Source organism: Mytilus californianus, unplaced genomic scaffold (assembly GCF_021869535.1).
Source record: "Mytilus californianus isolate M0D057914Y unplaced genomic scaffold, xbMytCali1.0.p SCAF_7, whole genome shotgun sequence".
Lineage (NCBI taxonomy): Eukaryota > Metazoa > Mollusca > Bivalvia > Mytilida > Mytilidae > Mytilus > Mytilus californianus.
This window is the reverse complement of record NW_026262723.1, coordinates 20372277-20400031: the sequence shown is the minus strand read 5'-3', so window position 1 is coordinate 20400031 and position 27755 is coordinate 20372277. Positions and strand designations below refer to the sequence as shown.

The 27755-nt window shown below is 30.6% G+C and overlaps 1 protein-coding gene across 4 annotated transcripts in view; it reads left to right on the top strand.

Annotated features, from left to right (window-relative positions):
• Positions 1-5444: 5444 nt before the first annotated feature.
• Positions 5445-27755, top strand: part of LOC127709907 (trichohyalin-like) — a 34366-nt gene continuing 12055 nt past the window's right edge. For 2 of the 4 annotated variants that reach the window (XM_052215601.1, XM_052215604.1), the window contains exons 1-13: positions 12279-12540; positions 15114-15170; positions 18923-18965; positions 19702-19731; positions 20571-20744; positions 21195-21335; positions 21925-21998; positions 22432-22509; positions 23782-23817; positions 24274-24395; positions 25582-25701; positions 26423-26592; positions 27126-27184. In XM_052215601.1, the coding sequence (XP_052071561.1) occupies positions 12511-12540; positions 15114-15170; positions 18923-18965; positions 19702-19731; positions 20571-20744; positions 21195-21335; positions 21925-21998; positions 22432-22509; positions 23782-23817; positions 24274-24395; positions 25582-25701; positions 26423-26592; positions 27126-27184 (1134 nt within the window). In that variant the 5' untranslated portion in view covers positions 12279-12510. Of the gene's footprint in view, positions 5464-12278; positions 12541-15113; positions 15171-18922; positions 18966-19701; positions 19732-20570; positions 20745-21194; positions 21336-21924; positions 21999-22431; positions 22510-23781; positions 23818-24273; positions 24396-25581; positions 25702-26422; positions 26593-27125; positions 27185-27755 lie in introns of those variants that run through there. The other 2 variants (XM_052215603.1, XM_052215602.1) reach the window with 2 other exon arrangements.

Here is a 27755-nt window from a genome sequence, read left to right as displayed (position 1 = left end):
ATAATCATTGGGGTTTTATTTGAATCGTTGAATCTGATTGGCAATTAGGATATGTCGGTCAAGTTCAGTTGTCTTTACTTTGTATTTCGTAGTATTCCATGGGACGATAGCCATTCCATTTATATTGACCATATTAGTGACCTGTATACTATATATTGCATATTGAACAACACACGATACATGTACTGACTGATGCAACATATGTAAGATCACTTCTTTATTACCATTACTTATATTTTTCACTTACATAACAAGTTCTAGTTATAGTTGTTCCTTATCATTGAAATTTACTTACTTCATAAATTTCGTTCACCAGGAACGCTCAAGCCTACATAATTGAAAGCCAGTGATGCACAAAACGTAGAAACGTTTGGATCTATAACAGCAAAAGGGACCTAAAAAGATTAGCCAAATTCATTTAAGGCCAACTTTACTTGAGGGAGTTGGAGTCTTAGATGTTAAATAATCTCTATTTATCAACGGGAAAATTTAGAGACCATGTAAGTACTGTACTTCTGATCTGATATAGTATTGGGGCCTACCAGTCTACCAGCAAGGACCTAGTGGTGCTAGTAGATGAACAAATATCGAGGATTAAAACTTCGAAAGGCATTTATCAAATTAACCGTCCTCTTTTCCTCGAATGAGACATCAACGAATATGAACTTACGGGAGCAACACAATGAGTGTCCCACATGGAGCAGGATATTCTTAACCTTCCGGAGCACCGAAGATCACCCCCGGTTTTGGAATACTTCGTGTTGATAAGTATTTCGTTTTCTATGTTATGTTTTGTATACTGTTTTTTTTTTTTATTTTGGTATATTTTTGCCATAATGGCGTTGTCAGTTTGTTTTTCGACTTATTCGTTTTAATATTCCTTTTGGTACCTTCCGCCTCTGCATGTTTTATCGAAACTGTCTGTCAAAGAAGAGCTAATCTACATGGAATTGCGTACAATCAGTTTTTTTCAAAAATGGTCACTGTAAGAAAAATGGTACTAACAGAGTTTTACCTGTCAAGTTTGCGTATACGATGTGCAATTGTTTTGTAGATGAAAAACTAGTAAGATTTAATTATTATTTTATTTTACAATAACAGAAAATAACCTTGCTACTTAACATACCATACATAACAAAGTCATGTGTATACTGATAGAGAGACATAATTGCATGTACACCTACAGAAACAAACCATTGTGCACTTTTTATACGGAAGATATTACATGTAGCCATAAAGGGTATACCTGTGTTTGGATAATATAGGAACCGTTGGATTTGAACCGATTGAATATATGTGAGGTTAGGATTCTTGTCAATAACTGCACTCATCTTTGGTTTTAATATCTGTAACACTAATTTTGATCACACTCATTTCTTCTTCCATATCTTCTAATTTCTCAGAAAAATCTTTCTCTCTTCGCTTCAGTTCGTCTAATCTTTTGAGATATGTTTTCTACGTTTATTCATCCTTTAAACAGCAATTTTCAAAAACATTAAATTTGTTTACAAAATCTCCTACCGATTTGCCAAGGTAAATCTACCAGCTATATCTCTGAACAAATTAAAATACTGTGCTAACTCAGTGGCTGAAACGGACGAGTTACCTCTATGGAATATATCATTTCTTACACGTCGAATATAATTACCTGCTGTAATTTCTGAATGCTGAGGTGGGTTTTTATAGTCCCATCCCTGAGTCGGCTTTGGAACTAAATTCAAATTTCTTACAAGTTTATATACCATCGGTACATCAAAAGTTAGCATATCGATTCATGTTAACATTGCTGATCATATTCCACTCGTGTTGCTTAAGTGTCCTTGATAAAAATGCATTATGTGCTACATGGCTGTTTAACAATGCTGTTGGTTCTTTAATACTTATCAGATCTTGTAATATTTCAGGCAGAAGCTGCAGATCAGCATGACTGATTCTAGCACAGTTTGTCACTTGTGTACTGCCTGATGAGGAGTGTTGGGTTAGGAGTTGCCCTACTGCAAGCGTGATATAAGAAGCTGTCGACATTTTAAACTATCTCATGTCATTCTTCGAACTGGAAGAAAAGACTGTTCATGAACCAATTGATGTTCTAACTTTTAAACATATATTTTAGGATTAAGGAAACATGTATTCTAACAGTATTAAATGCTTCTCAATTTAATACTAATAAACATTCTGTGCACTACATATTTGTTTGCAAGTTTCTGGTCTTTCTAAATACCAATCTAACATGTATAAAGAAAATCTGCACAAAATGGATGGAAAGCAATAGAGGGATTAAGACAAAATTAATACAGTAAGTTACCTTATATTCCCATATTAATATCGAGTATATGCAGTCTGTGTAATGTTTATGTGTCCTTTAAGAATAGCTATGTGCACCTTCAGTGTTTCATTTTTTTGGGTGTTATTTCAATACAATAAAATAACAGTAGTTGGTAAAGACTAGCAACTAGCTTGACAAAATTTGTCACCGTCCCAACATATATGATACTCATTTTTCATTTAAAAAATATACTGGTATCACATTAAAGCTATAGTTACAAAAGATTTTTAAAAAATGAATGTAATTTTATCAAATGAAAAGCAGCTAAAAAATCTGGAATTAATTTAACGTCGGATAACTTTGAAATGTTTGATAACCTTAACCGTGTGATTCCTAGCATCAAATTAAATCGTATTGGTTTCATAAAGGGATCGTGGAATCATTACATAGAATGATACAAAGAAATGGCAACATTCAGTTAATTTGAGTTTTGAATATTGCAAGCATTATATTGACATTTATAAAACATAAAAAGGAGGAGTAGGAATAGGTATAATAATACTTAGTTCAAACATTATATTAAACCTTAGAGTCAAAGTTATCATTTGTGTTTTAATGAACAATGATTTTTATGTATTTACATAGAAGTTTTATCATTTATCAGCAAAAAGTTCAGATTTTGACAATTTAAACCAGAAAAAGAAAAGTTAGTACAGAGATTAATATTGCCATACAAAAGCAGTGATAAGGTATCAATTTGATGACAGAAAATAGATACAATTAAGATTTCTCTACAAATCCAAATTAAAACAATAGAAAAGATAAAATATTTATTTATTACTTCTATGTAAATCAGAAGTAATCGTCTTATATCTTATACAATAAGAAAAACTGGTGTAATAGAGTCATGAAAAAACTTAAAAGATTGTAATTTTGAATTGTATGCTTGTATTGATAGTGTGCTGCATAAGAATATTGTTCTACAACTTGAAAACGTTTTATTTAATAAATATATTGCAGAATGGCAAACGAAAATTTTGTCACAGGGTAATGGTAACAAGCTTCGTACTTATAAGCTATATAAATCACAATATTGTACAGAGTTATATTTAAAACAAAATATGTCTATTAAATTTAAAAGTGCTTATGCAAAATTTAGGTGTGGTGTTGCTCCACTTAAAATAGAAACAGGACGATATGAGAATAAACCAATAAATGAAAGATCTTGTTTTATGTGTAAAAATGAAATTGAAGACGAAAAACATGTATTTACTTTATGTCCTTTATATGCAGACCTTCGAAATATATTGTATAGTGAAGCAGTAAAACATAATGATCAATCTATAACTTGTCTAATGACGAAAAGTTTATATTTTTATTCAGAAATGAAGAACTATGTCAGGTAGTTGCTAATACCTGCTTTAATATTTTATGTAGAAGAACAAATTTCTTATTTGTATATAGCTGATGATGTATTTTAAATCTTAGATAAGATATAGTTTTAAAATTATGTTAAATATTGTATATAATTAATCATTTAATAGTCTCTCATAATTCTTAATAGAATGGCGCTTGTATATGTTTTAGTATTTAAGCTAATGATATTTTACTGTTAGTTTTAATATACTATATGTTTTATATATGTTTTTCAATATTTTATGTTATACGCAATGTTTTATATGTATATTGGAATGTATAATGTTATACAAGTGGTGAGACTTTAATAAAATATTGAATCTTGAATCTACAAAGCAAAGGAAATGATAAAAATAGATATTACATTGTTAGACGAAACGGGCGTCTAGCGTACACACTTTTAATCCTGGTATCAATGATGAGTTTAATTAATACATAAAAAGTTATATTTGATGTTTGAACGACTAGTATGTTTAATTTCTATTGATTTAGATTCAGGATAACATTATTAAACAAATCTACGATTTTCGAAAAGATGATTTTTAATTGTGTGTATCTTTTTTTTATGCCCCCGCCGTAGTGGAGGGGGCATTAAATTTTACCCTTGTCCGTCTGTACGTACGTCCGTCCGTCCGTACGTCCCAAAATTGGTTTCTGTTCTCTAACTTTAGTTTGCCTCAACCAAATGTTATGAAACTTATACACAATGCTTATTAACACAAAACACAGATCAAGTTTGAATTTTGGTGGCGTCACTTTTACCGTTCTAGAGTTATGCCCCTTTACAAATGAAAAAAATGCTGAATTTTTCGTTTCCGTTCTCTAACTTTAGTTTGCCTCAACCAAATGTTATGAAACTTACAAACAATGCTTAATACCACTAAACACAGATCAAGTTTGAATTTTGGTGGCGTCACTTTTACCGTTCTAGAGTTATGCCCCATTACAAATGGAAAAGTTGCTGAAATATTCGTGTCTGTTCTCTAACTTAGTTTGCCTCAACCAAATGTTACGAAACTTATGCACAATGCTAATTACCACAAAACACAGATCAAGTTCGAATTTTGGTGGCGTCACTTTTACCGTTCTATAATTATGTCCCTGTTATGAAAATTATAAACATTAATGCTTATTTCCACAAAACTCAGATCAAGTACAAATCTGGGTACCGTCACTTTAACATTTCTTGAGTTATGTCCCTTTTTAATGTTATATGCATGTCGGGGCATCATCTGTGTCCCATGGACACATTCGCTATTTATTTAATGAATGATTTTGAAAAATAAAAGTACTCAGTCTTACCTGAAGCAGGCACAAACATATTCATGGCCAAGTATTGATTAATCGATATATAAATCATAATTGAAAATGTGCGTATAACCTTGAACTTCATAAATATGGTTCCGGAAATCCTTTGATACTTTAACTCATGACTATTATCAAAAACTTTGCAAAAATCATTTAAGTTAAACGGCCTTCAAATTTAAATGAATATTCATAATATTTAAAAGACATTACACTTACAGTTTAGACTTTGCACATATACCTGCGATTTTTTATGCAGTATCTACATGAAAATAACACTGAATGAATTTGGTGAGTCGGAAGCACTCTAAAAAATGAAAAACCAAGGATGTATAAATACTTGGATACTTAAGGAGCTATATTACCAACGGGCGTAATAGGAATAGCCAAATCAACCTAATGTCAACTTTGCCTGAGGGAGGTGAAACTTTAGTTTCTAAAATCAACGGAGAACTTAACATGTTTAAGTATTAAAAGTAAGTTATAAACCATGTCTGTATCGATTCACCGATTACTGAGCTTGTGATATGTATATACACACAAGGACTAGATTAATTTCACGCATTTGGTCGATGTCTCTTCTGGTTGACTTAACAATTTAAGTTGGTGCGCCCGAACCGCTATTTTGGTTTATCAATGATAACTTCTTTACTTTAACATAGCTAGAGGTTACTTTCACTTTTACAATACACGTACGTACATGAAACTTTTTATGAACTTCTTTATCGGTTGATCATCCGCTGAATCCCTATGTAAATATAAGTTTACATATTTTAAACGTAAAAACAAACTAATAGAGGAAGTAATATCTTTTTATTGGCGTAAAATATTGTAAACAGAAATATGCGGCCGCTTCACACATTCAATAAGAATCTCAATATTTGTGATGGTTTGTTCTATATATAAAATTGGAATGTATATATAATAAAAAGTAATTTTACAAAATATTTAAGCAACATTTAGAAATCAAGAATTTTGAAAAAAGAAGTAATACTACAAACATTAGAATTAGCGATCAATTTATTGATTGAAAAAGGAAGGCATTTAAAAATTCCTAGAGTTCATCCTGTGATACACATGATACAATGGTGGATGGAACTCGTTTAATTTTATTTTGATAAAAAATTCAAAACTAAAATCGAGTTGACTTATTTGGAGAATATAAGTCTTTTGAAAAAATATACAAGAAAGTGACAAAATTAAATATCTTCTGTATCCACCGAATCCCAACAAAGAAGAATGGTTAATTAAGGTTCCTTTATTGAACGGGTATTGGAATTTATGTATATACACTCACCACCAAATTTAAGTTTTAGGATATAACTTTCAAAAGAAAAAAAGTGTCTCATCATAAAATGTTTGATAAAAGGTATAAGGGAACAGTCATTATTTGCCAGCTGGGGCTGTGTGTGTGTGTGTGGGGGGGGGAGGGGGTTAGGGGGTTGAAATTTTGTTCATACTTAAACTGGAGAGGGGCAAAAAGACTATACAAATCCTTGCTGTGGTCAGAGGAAAATTAACAAGTCTGTTTATTTTATATTAGAAATAGTTTTTTTGTGATAATATGATCGGATAGATACCGTGAAGAAAATTTTGCACCATTTACAAAGATTTCTTAGATTTCTTTCTTTACAAGCAAATTTTTGGAGCTAAGATAAGAGTTGGCAGGACTTTAGTTGGAATGAGAGACAAAAAGAATAGCCTTAACCGTAGAAAGGCTGTTAATAGAAAATTGAAAATTCTGGTTTCAAAGTCTAATACATATAATTTGAACAAACGGCTGTGTCCTTCCAATGAAAATCAAGACAATTTGTATTCCCATCAGGAATGAATGGTATGACTTTAACAAAGAAAAGCATCCCTTTAGTACTTACAATATTGATGTTGAACAATTGGTTAAAATTTCTTTAAAGTACAAAAAATGGCAAAAGCTCTATTTGTTTTATTCAAGAAGAATGTTTTTGATCATACAGCAAAATGTTTGATTTTTTAAATGTTGGATAATCCTGCGGCAGAATGATATTGGGAATTATATGAAAAACAGCATAAAAGTTAGGTAGAGACTAACGATCAGTGAGTCAGTGTGGAAGAAATGAGTGGTCATGGAAGTGAAGAGCAAATAGAGAGTGAAAGCTGTCAAAGAATGATGTAATATAGTTGAGAGTGGTGAGGACTGATTGTGGTTCCTTTGAAAAAGGTTTTGAAATTGACAAAGAATTGTATTACATGTACAAATGTTATTAATGTAAAATAAATGTCAATTGTATAGATGTTTTCCTAGGTTAAGGAATAGGGGCGTCAAAATTTTCAAATTGCTTCTTTAAGGGGGAGGGGGTGATTTCTTAGATTTTACTAACCTGGGAGGGGTCATTTTATCATCATGGCTTGGGTGAAAAATTCCCCAAACCCCCCTGTTGGTAAAAAAAGACTGTTCCCTAACTGACAGAGACGGAAATTTTTTTTTATTGGATCGAGTTTGATTGTTCAAACGGATTTTTAAAATTCATGTTTGGCAATTTTCGTGCTACCGAATTTTGGCAATTTAAAATTGTAATACACAGGATGCATAGCTTCTGCCTTGGGGCTTACCGAACAATCAAACAAACAGAACTTACTGAAATGCATCATTGGGAACAAATGTCTTGGACTAAAAACCATCTACAATTGAATACTAGTATTCGCCATTGAAGAAGAATCCTTTGGTCAGACGAGAGTCGATTCTTGTTGAAACTGGTTGACGGTAAAATTCGTTTGTAGAGAGAGAAAAAACATGGCCTATAGAGGCGATAATGTTCTTGGAACAGCGTTTGGAGAGGGCGGTGTAACAATATGGAGATGCTTTTCACATGACTGCAAGTTGGAGCCTCATATGCTTGAAGGCACCCCGAATGATAAATAGTACCTTGATGACATTCTTGATAGGATTGTATCGCCACATTTTGATGGTCATGTTATGTCCTAAAGTCCTTTCTTTCAGGATGACAACACTCAACCTCGTCAGACAAGATTTTAGTCTCTGATGCATGATTTTTTATTATTAATTGTTTTTTTTTGGCTTTTAACTAACTTTCAGTAACTGCGAATACTGTCAAATCGTACTTTCGTGTTAATTTGACCTGTTGACACAATTTGTAATGCATTTCTGTTATTCAATGTTTACTTATTTTGTGTTATATCTCGTTTTCCTATTTTTTTATATGAACCACCTTTGATAAGTATTTAGTACGACGAAAAACATTTCACCTCTGTACTCGTACTATGAATAAAAAATTTATTTTGTAAAAAATGTTTCTGTACTCCTAACAACAAAATTATTATATTTAAATTTACCTTTGTACCTTACTTTATTTAACGCCATTTTGTCCTAGGTTAAAGTTGTCTTTTTTGACATTGAACTTCTTTTTTATTTATATTGTGTCATAGATCAAACTTATTCGTTCAGTGTATATTTTTTTGTTTTTGTGTATTTTATTTTTGATCGAGTTAAGCCATTTCAATTGATATTTTATAAGTGTTTCTCGTTTCTCGTTTTTTGTATAGATTAGACCGTTTTTCTGTTTGAATTGTTTTACACTAGTCTTTTTGGGGCCCTTTATAGCTTGCTGTTCGGTGTGAGCCAAGGCTCCGTTTTGAAGATCGTACTTTGACCTATAATTGTTTACTTTTTACACATTGTGACTTGGATGGATAGTTGTCTCATTGGCACTCTTACCACATCTTTTTTTCTATATTTACTTTTTTAATTCTAAAATATGATACATCGCGGAAAAAATGGTAGTTCTTAACTTTTGTCTGAGTGTATGTTATAAACGAATAGATTGTTCTGATTTTTATACTTGCTAGAGATATGGTATTTTTCCCTGTGTTTTTTGTTTTTGTTTTTTGTTGGTTTTTTTTGTGTTTATTGTGTATTATGTTCATTATGTCACAAATCGTTCATGATTTATATGATAGTAAAGCATTTGAATTTGAATTAAAAGTGTGCATCATTTTCATATGGTTTGTGGTGGTTTTCAGATTCACGTACTGTTATGTAAAATACTTTGTCCACGTAAAGGAGTGCATCATTTATTTAAGTTTCGCTAAACATTACGTCAAACAAATTACCCAGGAACGTTGTCTAGATCACTTCTTGACTAGATTTATCAGATGCAGTGGAATAGGGTGGCACAGGGCTAGAGGCTGCTAATGTTTTGCTAAATTATACTAGTAGCTGTAACATGTGTAAGTCATAAAAATCTTTACAAAGCAAATTTAAAAGTATAAGAGTATTTTTTTTTTAATTCATTTTATTTATTAATTTGACACATACTTAGTTTTCATTTAAATAAAGTTTAAGATTTAATAAATTTTAATCATTTTTTTTCTAACCTGCTGATCCTATTGTCCAATTGAAATGAATTGTTTTCTTTAAAACTAATCGTTCGTTGCATATGCCCGTCAAGTTATTTACAACAAATTTGATAAAAGAACAAGACATGACAAGGGAATTTCTGTGCATATTTCTCATTTAAACTTTTTGAGAGAGAAAAATCGGTTACAGGTAGTTTAGTATTCATGACGTCAATATAATAGCAGTGATGAACTAATAGAAAAGTTACTTCCAGGCGATTGCCTACAAATCATAGAGCTTTGTGTGAAACAAAACGGCATGTTTCTTGGAAGACAACAACTTTATCGTCAATGTTTATATTTAGATCTAGCGTGCCTTGAATATTTCTCACTCACAAATATGAGCAAAAACTAATCAATTAATATGTTTTGTAAAAGTAAAATCATACCCAGTCAATCACTAAGAAATGTAAGCTCTTTTGTATTGTTTTAATAGCTTTTTTATTGGTTGATCGTCCATGCAATGAAGTCTCATCAAAGTATCAACCTATCTTAAAAATAAATTACAAAAGAATTTTAAATATCAAGGTTTTATATTTCTATTCGAGTTGAATGTTGTCACTATCGCCGCTTCACACTTTTACCATTTTCGATGTGAAAATGTATACATGTAGAAAAAGGTAGGGTGTCATTGTCGTTGCTATTTTGTCTCAATCAAAATTCAGAATTATATGTAACCAACAACGGCTATCAAGGAAATTCTTGTTCTGGACACAAACAGGTGCAGTTGGAATTTTGTTACATCATAATGAAAATTTTTCAAGGGTAAATTGAAGTCCTCAGACTCACATTTGTCATAAAGTTAATTTTTTTAAACGTCCATAACAGTTACTGTGCATATATTGTGCATGGTGTGCTTTTTATACAATAACCTTCATTTCCAGTTCGATAGGATAGGTATGATTTTGATCAACAATTGCCTTGAAAATAAAGCATCTAATATACAGCTAAATGTAAAATTAAAGAATGATACACGCTTCTTTACATTCTCTTTATAAGATGGCTTTGTATGAAATGTTCTTCATACGACAAGATTTTGAAAAGTAAAATTGAGAATGGAAAGAACACTTTTCATTCCGACAGGAATTTTGACTGTGTACTAATAAAAAACGACAACTAAGCATAAATGGGGGTCTCGGTGACCGTGTGGCCTAAGTAATTCAGCTTTTGTACCACTAGCCTGTCAACACTGAAGTTGTGAGTTCGACTTAATCTCAATCTTAATTGACTATAGGATTGCCAGTTTTCCTGCTGAAGATTGGTGGGTCACTCCGGGTTATTCGGCTTCTTCCACCAATAAAAATCTTTTTTACTCGTTCTTTATATTGACTTTTTTTCTGTGAGGAAAATATTGTATTATCTTTATACCTGTGTTTAAATTGTATTAGTTGACTTATTACTAAAACGTAGGTCTTGAAAGGAATGTTGTGAAAGAAATCTAAAATTAATCCCAAACCGTGTGACTTATATGAAACCTCAAATTTAACAAAATAGTTGAATTTGTTTTATATACTTGAGTGGCTAAGTTTTACTATAAAACTGGTGTACAAAGACTTTCTTTTAAAAAAAAATCCTTTATGTTATCCAAATCTTCAAAAATGTACTGCTATTGAATAATTGTAGGCGATTAGACTGAGTGCGGGAAGACAATTATTTGATACTTTTACGTATGTAGTAACCTTAACCATAACATCTCTCTTTTGAAATTCGGCAACCACATAGCACAACGAAGATCGGCATGACCGAAAGGAAACCCCAAAATGAAAAATAGGTTAAACAAACGTGGATAGAAGATAGTATCAAAAGACATATTTTTAAAAAATACACCAAATCATATAACAATTGTTATGACAAAGTTTTATTAACTAATTGGACCACGAGAATAATTATCGCTCTATTCTGGTACTATTATACTAAGTATAATAGTCCCAGCTCTATTATCTCAATTATTTTTCATGTGCTCCAAGATACTGTGTTGATTTTTTCATCAAGGTAACAATCGGTAAAATTTGGCACAAAAACTCCGATGGTAAACTAGCAACCAAAGTTTTCGCTTATCAATGAATGAAATATTGTCTGTCGATTATACGTTACGGACTCCTAAAATATGATAAAATGTACACAGATGACTAAGTTTAGAATGTATGCATGCATTTGTTCAATAATTTTCTTAACATAATAGTCACCGGAAACTCGTTTCATATGAATTTCAGCAAAAAGAATATACAGGAACTGGTTGGTCTCGTGTCTACAAACGTATTTAACTCGACACAAACATACAATTGTATGTTTGTGTCGAGTTAAATACGTTTGTTCCTTTTTCTGTAGAAATATACAATATATAAATCGTATTATATTAAGCTTTCTGTTATTCTAGTTTGTTTAAAACATTATGTGTATTTCAGTGAGTAAGAAAGACTAAAGTAAGTAAATACTTAATTTCAAGAGCCCTATACCCATGCTAACTTGTACTAGACTTCACTGAGCATGCTGAGGCCATCGAACACTTTCAAATCTAAAATTAATAGATATTCCTTTTATTAATTTTAGACCTTCTGTATTCCCTTGTCAAAATGTTTCAGTTCATTATTCTCTGTCCGTATCTCATGTAATTTCTCTATTCCTGTAAACTTTATTAAAATCCTCGTCTGAAATACGTACATGTTGGTCTATTTTGCGACAATAGAAAAGTGGTATTAGCTAGACCATTACATAAATAATCTCCAAACACCTGCCAAAAAAACTTGCGAAATGACTCTTACCTGGGACTTTTCTATGGCTTATATATTTAATGAATTTGGTTGTATCAAACGTGAGAATGATTTGGTGCAACGAAAACTGTTTTGCATCAATGATCTGTAAAGACAATGTTTTCAGAAAACCGGAAGTTTGAGTAGAGATTAAAAGCTTTCATGGATGCAATGTTTACAAATTTTATAAAAGTTATTATTATTTTGTGATATAAAGAAGAAAATATAGAAAATAAGTGGAATACACAGTTAACAAAGAAATTTCCAGTCACTTGACTTTCAGAAAAATGTACAAGTAATACTCGAAACAGACACCTGTCTTTGCCCGACATCAACAAAGTGGTCGTCAAGCCGGGTTTTGCTGCTTAAAAACACTAAAAAATGAAAACTACTGAAATGCCAAAAAGTCGAGTATGTAACATTAACAACTGTATTTGAAAACTGGATAAGTTAGTCTGTTTATTGAAGTTTGACATTAATTTTGATTTGCTTGTTTCAACAGTTACTTGAATTCCTGTCACTTCGGTACCTGTTTTAGGTACCTTAAGGCTTAACAGGTATACAGGAAATGCAGAAAAAAACAATTTAAATTACAATGATTAAATTAGTTTTTATCCTCATCTGTGGATTAAACAGCAGTTTGCAATACGGCTTCTTTGTTAATTTTTAAATCCCGACATCCCGAAATTCGAGGGGGCCTCGGTGGCCGAGTGGTCTAAGTAGTTACTACTGTAATCACTAGCCAGTCAACACTGAGGTTGTGAGTTCGAACCCCGCTCGTGTGGGTGCACTCGACTCCAATATTAATTGACTAGGATTGTCAGTTTTCCTATCGAAGGTCTGTGGTTTTCTCCTTTCGCCCTAATACCTGTTCCTACTGGGTTTGTAGGTCCTGATTCAAATTTTGAAAAAGGAGATGCTAAAAAACGTAAATGTATTTATTTTTGTACACTGATTCTGTATTGAGTAACTATGAGTACTGATGATTATTTTGAAAATAAAGAAAATAAAATCAATTGTCATACATAAATTCTTGTAGTTGTCCAAGTTTGTTATTGGCATTGTTTGTGAAGCTGATTTTGTGATATTCCAAGTTTGTTATTGGCCTAGTTTACAGGGAGTCTTCCAATCTTCTACGGATTATTAGTAAAATGCAAAGCACATACTTTTTAGAATGAAAGCATCCAGACATTCATTATCATGATTATGCATAATGCAATAGCATGATCATAACTAATTTTGGTTTTTGAAGGTACATGTATCACATATCCATTTATCTCAATAATGTTTGAAATAAGTTATGTTTTTTAAAAAATTAAGAAATTGGTTATGTACATGTACATACCAACTAGATTTTTCCATTGCTTTTACCAAAAATTTATCATGATCATATAGGAATTTGTAAAATCCATTATGGTTTAGAATGTACACACTTATTTGATATTATTAATGTTAATTACTAAAATATTTTATAACTTTAAATTTGCAGCCCAAGAAGTTATTATAAAGAAAATATTAAAAACTTTTGACAAAAATTTAGGAAAATTGAATATGATAGTTCTACAACATGTGTAGCTAGTCTATAGATACAATGTATATATAAAAAATAAATTGTGGTATAATTGCATTGAGACAACTCTCCAACAGAGACCAAATGACATAGAAGTTAACAACTATACATGTAGGTCACCGTAAGGCCTTCAACAATGAGTAAAACCCTTACTGCATAGTCAGCTATAAAAGGCCCCAAAATGAAAAATGTAAAACAATTCAAATGAGGAAACTAATTGCCTGATTTATGTAAAAAACAATGAACGAAATACAAATATAATACACAGCAACAAACGACAACCACTGAATTACAGGCCCCTGACTTGGGACAGGCACATACAGAATGTGGCGGGGTTAAACATGTTAGCGGGTGCCCAACCCTCCCCTAACCTGGGACAGTGGTATAACAGTACAACATATGAACAAACTATAAAAAATACAAAAAAAGACACTAAGTACAGATCTGAGAGTTATTGACAGCTAGTTCAAAGCCATAAACAACTAATAAACATGATAAAAAAACCATGTATCTAAGACTATATACATGTATTTGATCTTTATATAGCTGTCTTAGATTTGATGTATTATGGGTATACCATAGTCTGTCTGTCCTTATGTCAACATGTTGTACAATTACTCAAATTTGCTTTGACCAATTCAATGAAATTTTATCACAACAGTAGGATTGAAGAAAAAGCTCTTGTTCGATTTTGGAAATTTGTGGGTGTGGTGTTCTAAGAGTTACAGGTTTTCGACTGTCAGATTTAAGTCAATTTTTCACATATTGCACACATTCTCCAGTATGTTTGAATTGATTCCCTCAAAACTCACTTTAGTTTGGATTTTTAAAAGAAAGTTTGTTTATGATTTTTAATTTTTTCTTGTTTGTTGTTCCAGACTTACAGGACTTTAACAATAAGATTTAAGGCAATTTTTTTACATGTCCTGCAAATGCCTTAGTGTGCTTGAATTGGATCAAATTACTACAAACTTTACACTGTTGTTAGGATTGGTGAATGTTGACTTTCTTTTGATTTTGAAATATTTTGGAAATTTTTACTGTTGTAGGTATAATGCCACTTGAGTTATTAGATGCAAATCAGTTGTAACACCCAACTTAGCAAGGATAACTAACTTATTTGTCTAAATATTGTAAAATGTCAATCTCACGGTCACAGACTCTTAGGAACTTGAAGCACTCTCTGTAGCAACTGTGTGTCATTGATGCAGCAATATTTAAGAATAAATTGATATTGCAAATGGAAAAATTTTCCATGAGCAGTTGGACTTCAATCCTGCACATCATCGTCATGAATAACATATATAAGGTACTACATGTATTTGCTAGCGAACAATGTCAGTTTGAAAATTTTATTTCATTTATTTATTTTCATTTTATATTGTTAATATATATGTATATGTAAATCTTTCAGGTTTATCAACTAGATGAGTATGAATCAGGATCAGACATAGACAACACAGAAACATTGGTAAGTATAGATTTATATTGTACTTTATCATTTAAAAAAGAGAAGTTCAATTCTGATTGACTGAAGTAATGTACATGTTGATTCTTTATTGTCTTTCATTTTTCGAATGTAAGCAATTCTATTATATAATCGTTTAACCAATATTTTATGCATATAACTTTTTTAAATTCTTAATCTGGGTCTACATTTTGTAAATGTTGAAATTCTATTTCTTTTTCTTCACATGACCATCTCTCATTTGCCACACAAATATATACATATTTTGCTTTTAATGGAAAATATATATGACTATGTGGACTGGCAAATGTCTCGTCTGAGATTTAAGCACACCTCGCTCACACACATGTTTTAACCATAAAATTAAGAAGATGTGGCATGACTACTCTCCACCAGAGACCAAATGCCATAGAAGTTAACAACTATAGGTCACCGTAGGTCACATGCATTTTTGCAATATCAGTGTGTAAGTGTTTTTAATGTCTTAAGTGAAATTTTAATGTTTTGGGTTTCATTCTGAGTCCATCCATTTTGAAATAGTTTATTTTTTGCCTTTCTCATTTGTGTTCTCTTATATGCTCATGTGTTTTTAAAAAAAATAATAAAGTGGAAAAATCAAGTATTTAATTCACAAGTTTTCTTTTTACATGTTTGTTTCAAAGTATTTGGATAAAAAAAAACTGAATCAGGTTGGTTGTTTTATTTGTTTGAAAGGTTTAACATATTTCCATATCAGTACATTTTATAGCTGACTATATGGTATGCGTCTTACTCACTATTGAAGGCCACACAATGACATATAGCTGCTTAAATCTGCTTCATTTAGACTCTGTTGAAGACTCAATGGCTATCATACCACATCTCCTTATTCTATGTTGAAACAGGTTAACAACAGAAATTAACACTGAATTAAAATTTGAAAAATAATCCATAAGGATAAAAGTAGCTTTATCAGTGGTATGTTTGAAAATCATATCCTCATTACATGTATGTAAGTATGTAAAATTAACTAATCTTCAGATTGAGATTAAAAAACAGTGATATATATATAGTGTTTATGCATGTAAATGAAATTATTTCTTGAAGGGATAAAACTGATTGTTTAAATGTATTACCTTTGACTTTGCATTTAGTAGGGCCACCCTATGCTTTTTGGAGCTGGACACGACATACATATGCGTTTATACAGGGGTGGATCCAGGATTTTAGGTTAGGAGGCACAAACTTAAATATTCGCCGAGCGGCGAGGCGAAATTTTTTTGGAGCTAAAATTAACGAAATATACTTTATTAAGCTGAGGACAACCCATGCTTTGCAAATTTTAGGGGGCGCACACCCGCCAAACCCCCGCCTGAATCCGCCCCTGGTATAACAAAGTAAATGGACAAATATTAACTATCTAGCTGATGCAAAATTGTTATACCCTTTGGCTAATGGTTCCCTGCCAAATGTCCATTCCTGATAAATTATTTTGCCTTGGAGGCATACTAATTCTTAAGTACTAAAATCAATGAATAGAAATTGGATGGATTCTCCAATTGTTATATTTAATAATTTGTAGGTTTAAAATTTAAAAGGTATGAATTACAATTTACACTGGAAATTATCTGTGGCATTTAAAGCACTTTTCAGGCGAGACAAACATCCTTCATTCATGTATGGTGTTTGTCTGTTCACTGCTTTTTTTTCCTCCCCTTTATGATATTTATACATCATTACTGATATTGAAATCTTTCTCCCACATATAATCCATATTATATATACTTCTAAAAGCTCCAGATCAAGCATAGAAAAGTCATGTACATTTATCAAGTATTATTTTAATCTTAATCATCAAGACAAAACCTTAGAAAAGAGCTAAACTAATTAAACAGGCAGATAGTTATATAGTTTAATATGTAGTTTATCTGTTAAATTTTGGTTTTGTATGATTTTCTTTGTGTATGCCGTCACATTTAAAAAAAATCTTTTACTTAGATGGTAATAAATATTGAATTAATTTATATTTGCATTGATTAAACTTAAGTCTTATTACCTGGTACATGTATCATCTAAAAACAGTTTGAATCGAATACAGATCCTGTATGCAAGCTTTGTTTACAAGGATCTGATAACTTTTCATTTTACTTTCTGTTCTGGTAATTATTACATCAGCCAATGAAATTTCAGCTTTCAAATTTTTGAAGGTATGTATTAATCTGACAAAAAAATAAGATCTGGAAACAGTGGAAAGGTCTTTGAAACAGAAAGTAGAACGGAACATTTTCAGATCCTTGTAAGCAAAGCTTGGAGACAGGATCCGACTGTATTTTAATCATATTGATGTACAAATGTATGATCTTTCAATCTCAAAGGAATATCAGGCTGATCATAAGATTATTCAGACTTTTTTATGCATTATTGATGAAAATATCCAGTATAAATAATCTGATCTTGATTAAATTTGACTGATTCTTGATTGGAGCTTAAACCTGATACATTATTTAGCACCTTTTTCTAGTTGCTTGGTATAAAAGTGATGTAGATTTGTAATTAATAAAAAAAAATCGTGGTTTACCATATTTCATGTGATTTGACAAAAAAGTATTAACAAAAATATCAAACTCCAAAGGTAAATAAAAAAAAAGATAGTATTCTATAAAACCTGACAAAATAAATGCTCAGCTATATTAACCAATGGATTGATTGGGAAACAACTGTCATATTCCTTACTTGGTACAGGTATAAAAGGGTCTGCAAATACTATAATATGTATGCATAGTACATTAGTACATACATCACATTTCTGGAATAATCAATAGTTTACAAGAACATGCAAATTTATGTTTAATGATTTCAATTTTACAATAGTTTTTTTTTCTGTTTTTGCAAAGATAAATGTATGTTAAAAAAGTGACAGAAGATACCAAGTGAACATTAAAACTCATAAGTTAAAGAAAAACTGACAACGCCATGGCAAAAAAAAAAACAAAAACAGCAAAAAGACAAACAATATAGAAAACAAAAGACTAAGCAACCCACAAACCCCACCAAAAACCTGGGGTGAATATTTTACTTAACGCTACCAAAAAATGATATAAATACTACTTTTTTTTAAATGGATTGAGGTCCAAGTCTCTGTTTGAAACTAATTATGAATGTAGTATTCCAGTACATTAAACAGCTGCTTTCAGTAAAAGTTTGAAAAACAAGTACATAAAAATTGCCCTTTTCAATACAGTGAAACCTACAAGTATAATGAAAGACCACCCATTTTGTCAATCAAATGTGTTTTCCTGACATTTGACCCTTAAACAAATTACATCATAAGAATTAATAAAGTGTTCATGTGACTGTCACCTGGTCTTCCAAAATAATATGTTTACTCAACATAGGTTCTGCTTAACAATGTATTTATATTTATAGAAATACAATGAAACTTGTGTAAACGGAAATCCTTTGGTTCTGAAATTTTTGTTATGGTTATAAAGGTCATGAAGGTGTTTGGTTTACACTTGGTATACTTTAAAATAAAGAATATGTATTGTATGTCCTTATATTTGAGTCCACTTTAACAGATGTCTGGATAATGCATGCGCAGGATTAGCTAAAAGACAGGTTTCACAGTACATGTATATGCAATACAAAATATTAAACACGCCAATGAGATGATAACCTCTGATATTTAAAAAGATATTGTTTAGGTTAGAAAAAGATAATTTGTTTATAGTAATTGTAAAAATAAATTATTAAATATGTGACAATTATAATTTCAGCTTTCCAAACATTTCTCACAGCAGTCAACAAAGAAGAAGAAGGGTAAGATAAATTTCTAAATACCTCTTCATTTGATTATGTACTTTCTTGTAATTGGACAATTTTAAATAGATTAAAACAAGAGCTTTTTGAAAACATTTCCCTTGAACAATTTTAATTTCAGTATAATTTAGTAGATAACAATTTTTGTATCAATATATTAATCTATGTAATAGAATTAGTCACTTGTGCACAGATTGTTGAATAGACCTATGACAGTTCTGTCAAAAGTAGTCTTTGCAAGGAGCAAACAATATAAAAAAAATAGTTAGAAAACCATAGCCAAACTATTTACACTTTTTGATCTTACCGTGATCCTGAGTTTCAAAGGATATCAAGTTTCAAGCTCTTTTAGCAATGCATAAAAAGAAGAAATATGGAAAACATTAGACACTACAACAGACCACACAAACAACTTTGAAACAATTCACAAATTCATGATGTTCAATGTTAAACTGGTACCAAAAGAGGGAACAAGAAATTCTTGATTCTACAGTTTCTTTTCATTGCATGTGACACAGAGAAAATATTAGTTTTACCTATTATACGTTAATTTTAGAAATCAGAATAAATCTTATGTACAACCTTTTGAACTTACATTGTAAATGAATGGGAATTTGTCAATTTTTCTAAAGCTGTTGATATGAATATTTGTTGTAATGATAATTTGACAATGACTTAGACATACATGTAACACTTGTAAACATTTCTTCTCCATGCTTGCATCTTTACATTTCAGCTTCAAACAAAAAGTCAGGAAAACAAAAAGGTATGGACATTGATCTAATACAGTGTTTTGTGGAAGTTATTAATTGTCTTAAACCACTTACAATTAATTTTAATATTCTCATCCATTTCCTTTTTTTGCTCTAATTTTCATTTTCTTTCTACATTTTCAGATATCTCTAAAATTTTCTTGCAATTTTATTTAAAATCAACAATAGGTATAACATGATATTTTAGCTCTCCCCCTCTCTCTCTCTCTCTCTCCCTCTCTTGTTTTTGTTAAAGGAAGATGAAAATATAAACCTTAATTTTATGTCATTGTGCCCTTAAAGTTCGATGGTAAATATCTTTTCAAATAAATAAACCTTGAATTGAAAGTATGAAAACTTAATGGAGTGAATAAAAAAATTATGGAGGCTAAGTTTTATAGGTGTACAATATCAGACAACTACAATGATGTCTCTCGGTGTATATATTTGAATGCAAATCATATTATTAATTATTCTTTTCCAATACATGTATAAAAATATCATATTTCCCTGTGTTTTCACCACTGTGCATAACAGGAAATTCTGGTCAATGCTTGTAATGTTTTGATTTTTTGACTGGTCATTTTGACTTAACCTGACTTTTGAATGATGTCAATATTTGACCCAAACAGATAATACTTCACTCTGAACCATTTCATCTGAAATTTCTAAATAGCAATAGCTTTAATTGGCCAATTGTGATTATGGTAGCATCACATTCAAGCAATTTAGCATGACATTACCATGATGCTTAAAGGTCTAAGCTTAGGAGAACACCAATTATGCATGTTAAGATTAATTGAATTGAAAACCTTCCAATTGTCCATTATTTAATACCTGATTTTTGTTTCAGAAACCCCACGAAAAAGAGCCCAAAGTGCACCACCAGCAAAGGTTGGTCGTGATTTGTGGATGAACGCAGTGAAGAAAAGACAAACACAGAACCTTACACGGAGTAGACCAGAGAGTCCACGTCACAAAACATCCACAGAGTATTGGGTTGATACTCTTCGGAAAACAGGAATAGGTTTGTATAATTCATTCTGGATATGTAATAAGACATGTGAAATTACATTGTTTGCTAAAAGATAGGGAAAAAATTAGAAGTACACTCTAGCCATTTTAACAAGTGTATTTGACATCAGTGATGATATGGAGGGAAAAAATGATAGGGTCTGCAACTCATTTCACAAAAAATCATGAACATTTCAGTATAACTTATAATCAAATTTTTGTTGGAAGATTTTTTGTGAAAAGAACCCCTGGTTTAGATTGATGCTCTCAGTAAAACTAATACTTTTGGATTTACATGTTCAATTGTCATTATCACATTTTCTCCTTTATAACTGGATGTTTTATGCCAGCTAGAATTTTTTTAATTTTACAATTGCAAATATAAAATTGAATCAAGGTAAACTTGCAGAGTATATTGTGTGACCCAAAACATCATAATTATTTGTTTTTTGTGTAATTGTAGGAAGGAGTACAGAAAGTACTGGTATGAACACATTTTCTGGGAAACGACCACGTGAACAAGACATGGCGTATCTCAGTACTTCAGCATATATGAGGCAGATGATGGGCGCAGAAAAGCCACAGAAATATGGGGATCCAACAAGTAAGGCTGTGATAGATCTCGTTGATTCATATTATTTTTCTCTCCCTTATAAGCAAACATTACAAAGAAAGTTATCTACTATTTAACCATAAAATTTATGAGATGTGTTGATCACAGCAATATTCATATCTGTTACATAATACTATATGAATTAATTTTGCACCTGAATATCAAGGCATTTTATTAAAATGGTTTAGATTTTTAAAGGAATTAGGTGTGCAAATTATGTTATTTTTTTAAGCGTTCAATGGTTTAAGTTAGTTCTAAATGTAAAATCATTGAAAAAAATCAGACAACTGGAATTTTGTCAGTGAACCTTCATATATCATTTTAAAATTTAGAAAGTCTAAATGGTCATAGGCAGTGCAGGCTTTGTATAGGCATTGTATTTACAATTTCAATTTTTTCCACAGTGGATAATTCTTAAATAATTAGAACTAGAGTCACTGTGGGGATATTTTGTTTTACTCTCTCTTATAATTAATATGGGTAAATTATTAATATAAATTTAGATTTCTTTTCATACCGTTTATCATGGTAATAGTTTTGATAAATTTGTAGCAATTCAATTGAGTGTTTTCTATTACAGCAAAACCTCCCATTGGAGCCCCAGCATATAAAACACCAGAAGAATATTATGACCAGGTGCTTGAGCTAAAAAAGGTATGATCTAAGTGATAAACCATACATTATTATAATTATTCACATTTACAGTTATCTATACAAATATTTTTTTTCAAAGCTCACTAAAAATGTAGCCGAAAGCTGTTTGCAAATGATTTTACAGACTCCTAGAAATTATGTCTCCCACACATATATATATAGAACTTCAATTTGTGTCTATCTGTTTATTGTCTCACTATCTCTCTCTCTCTCTTTTGTTCACAAAAAGTTTTCAATGCAATATCTCTTACATTTCACCTTTGAATGGAACAAATTGTTCAGGAAATGGGTAAGACTTAAGTTTTTTATTTTTACAGATTACTTGAATATTTATGGTGTAAATAATTGAATTCTTGAATTGGTGAGGTTTATATATTTTTTTTTATAATTTCGAATAAGGCTATTAATTTTTGACATGTGATATTTATTACAGATTATCCAAGGTCTTAATCAAGAAAAGAATGAACTAAAGTCAAAAGTTAGGAGAACCGAAGAAGATAATATTAAAAAGGTAAGCAATGATAATCCAATCAAATTGATACTGGCATACACCATTGAAACCTTGTAGTTTTAAAATTGTTCTCCACTTTTAAGTATCCATACTGTATTAAGAATTACGGTGGATTAATTTATTTTTAGTGGATACCAATTTTTGTGGATTGAGGAAAACTGATATTTTTGTGCCAAAGTCTGCATTCAAGCCAATAGAAAATTTGTACTTCTTTGAACATTTATATTTGTGGTTTAACTTTACCCACGATATCCACGAATATTAATATCCAAAGAACAATAACGAATCCACAGTATGGTGATATTTAAGATTATAGGTTTTCCTTGTGCCTGTTTCACCCTGTTTAGCTCTTTGTAAAATCTCATATCAGGGCTTTATTTTCTTTATAGCTTGCTGTTCGGTGTGAGCTAAGGCTCCGTGTTGAAGGCCGTACTTTGACCTATAATTGTTACTTTTTATACATTGTGACTAGGAGAGTTGTCTCATTGGCACTCATACCACATCTTCTTATATCTTATATGACATCAATTGTGTTTGACCCTGACTGTTTTAATAAAGTTTGACATGACATTGACCCAAAGTTATCCAGTCTTTTTCCAGTAAAACAAGGTAAAAATATTGTTTCAAACATGAAAACTACGAAAATAAAATCTGATTAATCAATTTTCAGATTTTCTTTATCTAGATATTGTTAAAATCAGCTGTTTTTCATAATATGAAGCTTTTTGAGCTTGTTTGCTGCACCTACTTCATCAAAATTGTATTGTGACTAGCAGCTGATATTTTACAATATAAATATGCAAAACACTTCATTATCAGTTCATATCTACAATATTGCATATCAATATGATTTGACCAAGTCAGATGCATGACAAGAAATTTTTCTCAAATTCTTCTCTGTAATTTTTTTTTTTTACTTAAAGTAATATTTTAAGAGGTTATTACATGACATATTCCATGTCGTCTCTGATATCATCCAGAGAGTCCCATATTGAATAGTGATCTTTAGTTCAAGATCCTGATATTGGTCAAAGGTTGATACTTAGAACCAATATTGATCTTTTTATTTGGCCTTTGAAATTGGGAAGAGAAAATATAATAATAAAAAAAAAAAAACTATTTGTTTTGTTTCTTGAATTTTTTTGTTGATTGTTTAATGTTCCAATGAATCCATCCTGTTTATCTTCTTTTCTTTAATGTCACCTGTTAGTTGTCAGTGAAAACTATAAATATGTATTATTCTAGTTTAATGCTTTTCTTTTTTTTGTGTAGGAAAAAGAAATATCTGGTCTTCTTGACCCCAAAAAGGTAAGTCAAAACTTTTTTTATATAAACTGATGTTGGATACGCTTGTAATACATCAGTTCATCTTAATGAATGATTTCTCTTTATGGATGTCAAATGGTATGGTTTGAACTATGATAAATGATTTTTGCATTTTTTGTGAAGAACACATATGTATTGCTGCAGTTTGTGAGTTTTTACATTATCTTCAAAGACCATCTTGCAACAGTCAAGATGGAGAACAACAATTGCTGGTATTTTGATATAAAGGTTTTTGCTCTGTTTTTTTTTCGATTTTTATCTTAGGACACCCTCTTCATGTCCTTTCTCTTCCTAATCATGAAAATTTTATTAAATGCACAATTTCTTAAAATGAACATTATCATAGATATCTAACAGAACCACACAGATTTGAATAACTGTTAACCAATCAAAAATCAAGGTAAAAGATAGTTACTTTTGATATTTGTTTGATTTCAGAGTGATGATGTACGGAGAACATTAGGTACAAAACAGCAAGATTCTGCCTCAGTTATTCACAGCTTAAAACAGAAAATTCTAAAATTAGAAATTCAAAACAGAGATAGAGAATCTGCTTATGTGTAAGTTTATTTTTATCTCTTTCATATTGATATGCATCAATGATAACTATTGTTACCCAACATTTTTAACGGATACATTCCTTCAGGTTTAGTACTTTCTAGCCAACATAGCTTCAACATTGGTGATACTGTTACTCAACATTTTTAACAGATACATTCCTTTAGGTTTAGTACTTTCTAGCCGACGTAGCCTTGACATTGGTGATACTGTTCATATAAAAGAGGTTCAAGTTTGATGTATTCCTTGCATTTTAAAATTTTGAAATTATTTTCTACTTACCAAAGTCACGAGATTAAATTGCTTGGAAAAAATATTTAATTTACAGTATTAAATATACATGTTTAGTTTCACAGACAGATATAAAAACCAAACAAATTAATGGAAAAATTAAGATTGTAGTATAACAAATGTTTGATATGTTGTGATGTGTGAAAGTTGAAAGTCTCTAGGAAAATTAAATCCTATTTAAAACTTACAACATTAAAAAAAATAATGTTTTTAGTTCTAAATAATGATGTTGTTTTGTGATGTTGTTTATGACATTAATTTTGCTTCACATCAAAACTTTAAAACCAAAGTACTATAAATGTATGAAATTTCATTATTTCTCTTTACAAACAAAAGAAATAAAAATATTACCTTAACAGATTGGATTTATGATAAAATACACATGATACTACTGATATCAAACGGCTGAAATAAATTCCTGTAAGACTGGGGTTTTTGTCTCGCCTTGCAAGACTTAAGGAGTACTATCCGGTGGCAGCGTAAACTATTTGTATAAAGCTTTATATTTCAGAAGGTAGAAGACCTGGATGCTTCATACCTTGTATGCATATACCTTATGTTACGAAGTTTCCGTCTGTCATATGTTAATTGTCCTTGACCTCATTTTCATGGTTCAGCGACTGCTTGAAATCAACAAATTAAAAACCTCTGGCCTTAGCATGCTGTGACTGAAAAAAAATGATAATTTATATAACATAAGTTTAAAGTACTTGATTTTGGGTTTTTTTTTTAACCAGCCAAGTGCACAATTAGTTTTCTTTGATATTTTATTTATGAAATTGTTATTGTTTGAATTTATAGAAATCTTACTATGTTACTGTTATTCATTTAAACTTGGAGATGTTAATGTATGTCACCTGAGAAAGATTTGCCATTTTATCTTATATTTTTTTGCAGAAAATTACAAACAGACCTTAAAACAACAAAAATAGATGAACTTAAACAGCAATTAGAAGTTTGTTTTCAAGAAATTGTAAGACTACAGAACTCGAAAGGAACAGGTGCTCATGGGTTAGGGTATGTATATATAGTACCACTGGTAAATTTTGTAGTGCTTTGCATCAATATCAAATTTTATTTATGATAACAGTGCTCGAAAGGAGGGGGAGGGGGTACCCCTGTCTTTCGGTCCCATGAAAGGATATTGTTTGGTAAAGGTCCTATTGGCTTCGAATATTTAGTCCAATGTTTCAATATAAAAAGTGTTTCATGAAAAACAATTCCCATTTTAGAATAATATTACAATTTACTTACTTGCAAAGATAGTAATTAATATTGACACAATTAAGCATGTAATGTCCTATATTAAACGATGATATTCAAATAGATAAGCTAAAACTTAGTGATCTTGACACAGAGGATAGTACTTTTCACTCACATTTTACCACAGAAATTTTCAGTTCTTTGATGACAAAGTTGCATTTATTGATATACACATGTATTGGATAACATCAAAATCAATTGTGATAAAAGGCATGTAATGTAATAATATGGTATAAGAATAAGAAAGGTATTGTGCTGCTGCATGCATTGCTATTAGGTGAATTCAGATATTTGAACAATAGAAATAAATGCAAGATTTATTATTATGATTTCAGAAAATGCTGCTTACAAGTAATTGTAGAGATAATTGAAATGCAAGTTTCTATTTTTGCAAAATGTATCCCTTTTGGAATAATAAAACATTGTAAACAATTATGAATTTACAGTACTTTATGAATTTATATTTTTTATGTAGGCCTGCAAAACCAGGAACTGACAAGAGAATAAAAGCCTTAAATGAAGCAATCCTTAGATTAAACAAAGAAAACGAGCAGCTGAAGTCTGAGAGTCATGGATTGAAAGAGGATCTCAACAGACAAATAGATGACAAAGATAGTAGCGGTAAAAATGAAATAGATAGATTGTGTAAATTCTCTTCCTTCCTTTTCTGAAAAAAAGAAGTTAATCTGAAATGTTGATAGTAAATATTTAGCTCAAAATGACCATTTTAAACAATTTAATTGCTTAGAATGTATAATCAGGGACCTTTAAAAAATCTCCAAATTTTATCATAATTACATATAATTATTCTCCATATTATTTTTTTATTAATATTGGAACATTTAAATTAGCATAAATTATTTTTCTTTAAAAATATGCAAGAATAAATGATTGAAAATAAAAAAAAACTGCAATGTTGATTTAATGCTATCGTTTTTGTAAATTGTTAATAACATCATGAATAAAAAAAAAGGATTTGCTGTTAGCATGACGCTGGAGATGGAAAAAAAATTAGTTGATGTCTGATAAATAATAAAAAAAAAAAAAAAAAAGATTAGAAAATAAAATAAGAACAGAGCAATCAATATTTTTTCTGTTGTGATAATAACATTTTATATTGCACATACTATGTAGTTATAATTTTTTGTTAATTAATTTTTTTTTTGGTCAAATTATAGGTGAATATGAGGACATGAACAGAAAGCAGCTAATAGCAGCTATTAGAAAGATTGAGAAAGTATGATTAAAGACAAAAAAATACAATCTATATGCAGCATAACTAATTATATCCATTTTCACTTTCTAAAACAGTACAATAGAGTAACCTCCCTTTTGAAATCAAACTTTTATAGCCTTCTATGGTATGGGTTTTGTTCATTGTTTAAGACCATACTTTTAACTATAAATTGTTCATATCTTTGTCCTTTGTTCATTATTTTTGTCACATTTTGGAAGGCATGACAAATAAGAGCTCCCTGATATTTGTTATCACTCTTCATGTGAATATTCTAAAATGAGTGATGCCTTTCAGATTTAGTTCTCATCAACTTCCTGTTTACCTAAAATAAATATTCTGAAACAGAATGGCCATGTATGAAATTTAGTAGTATTTTTCTAGGGAATGACAATTAAGAGCTACCTGAAATTTGGTATTAGGCTTCATGTGAACATGCTTTAACTTGGGATGTTTTTCATATTCATAGCTCATCAAGTTCCAGCATACTGAATACTTATATATTTTACCACATAATGGCCATGTATGAAATATTTGTCAAATGTTTTAGAGGACTACAAATAAGAGCTTCTTG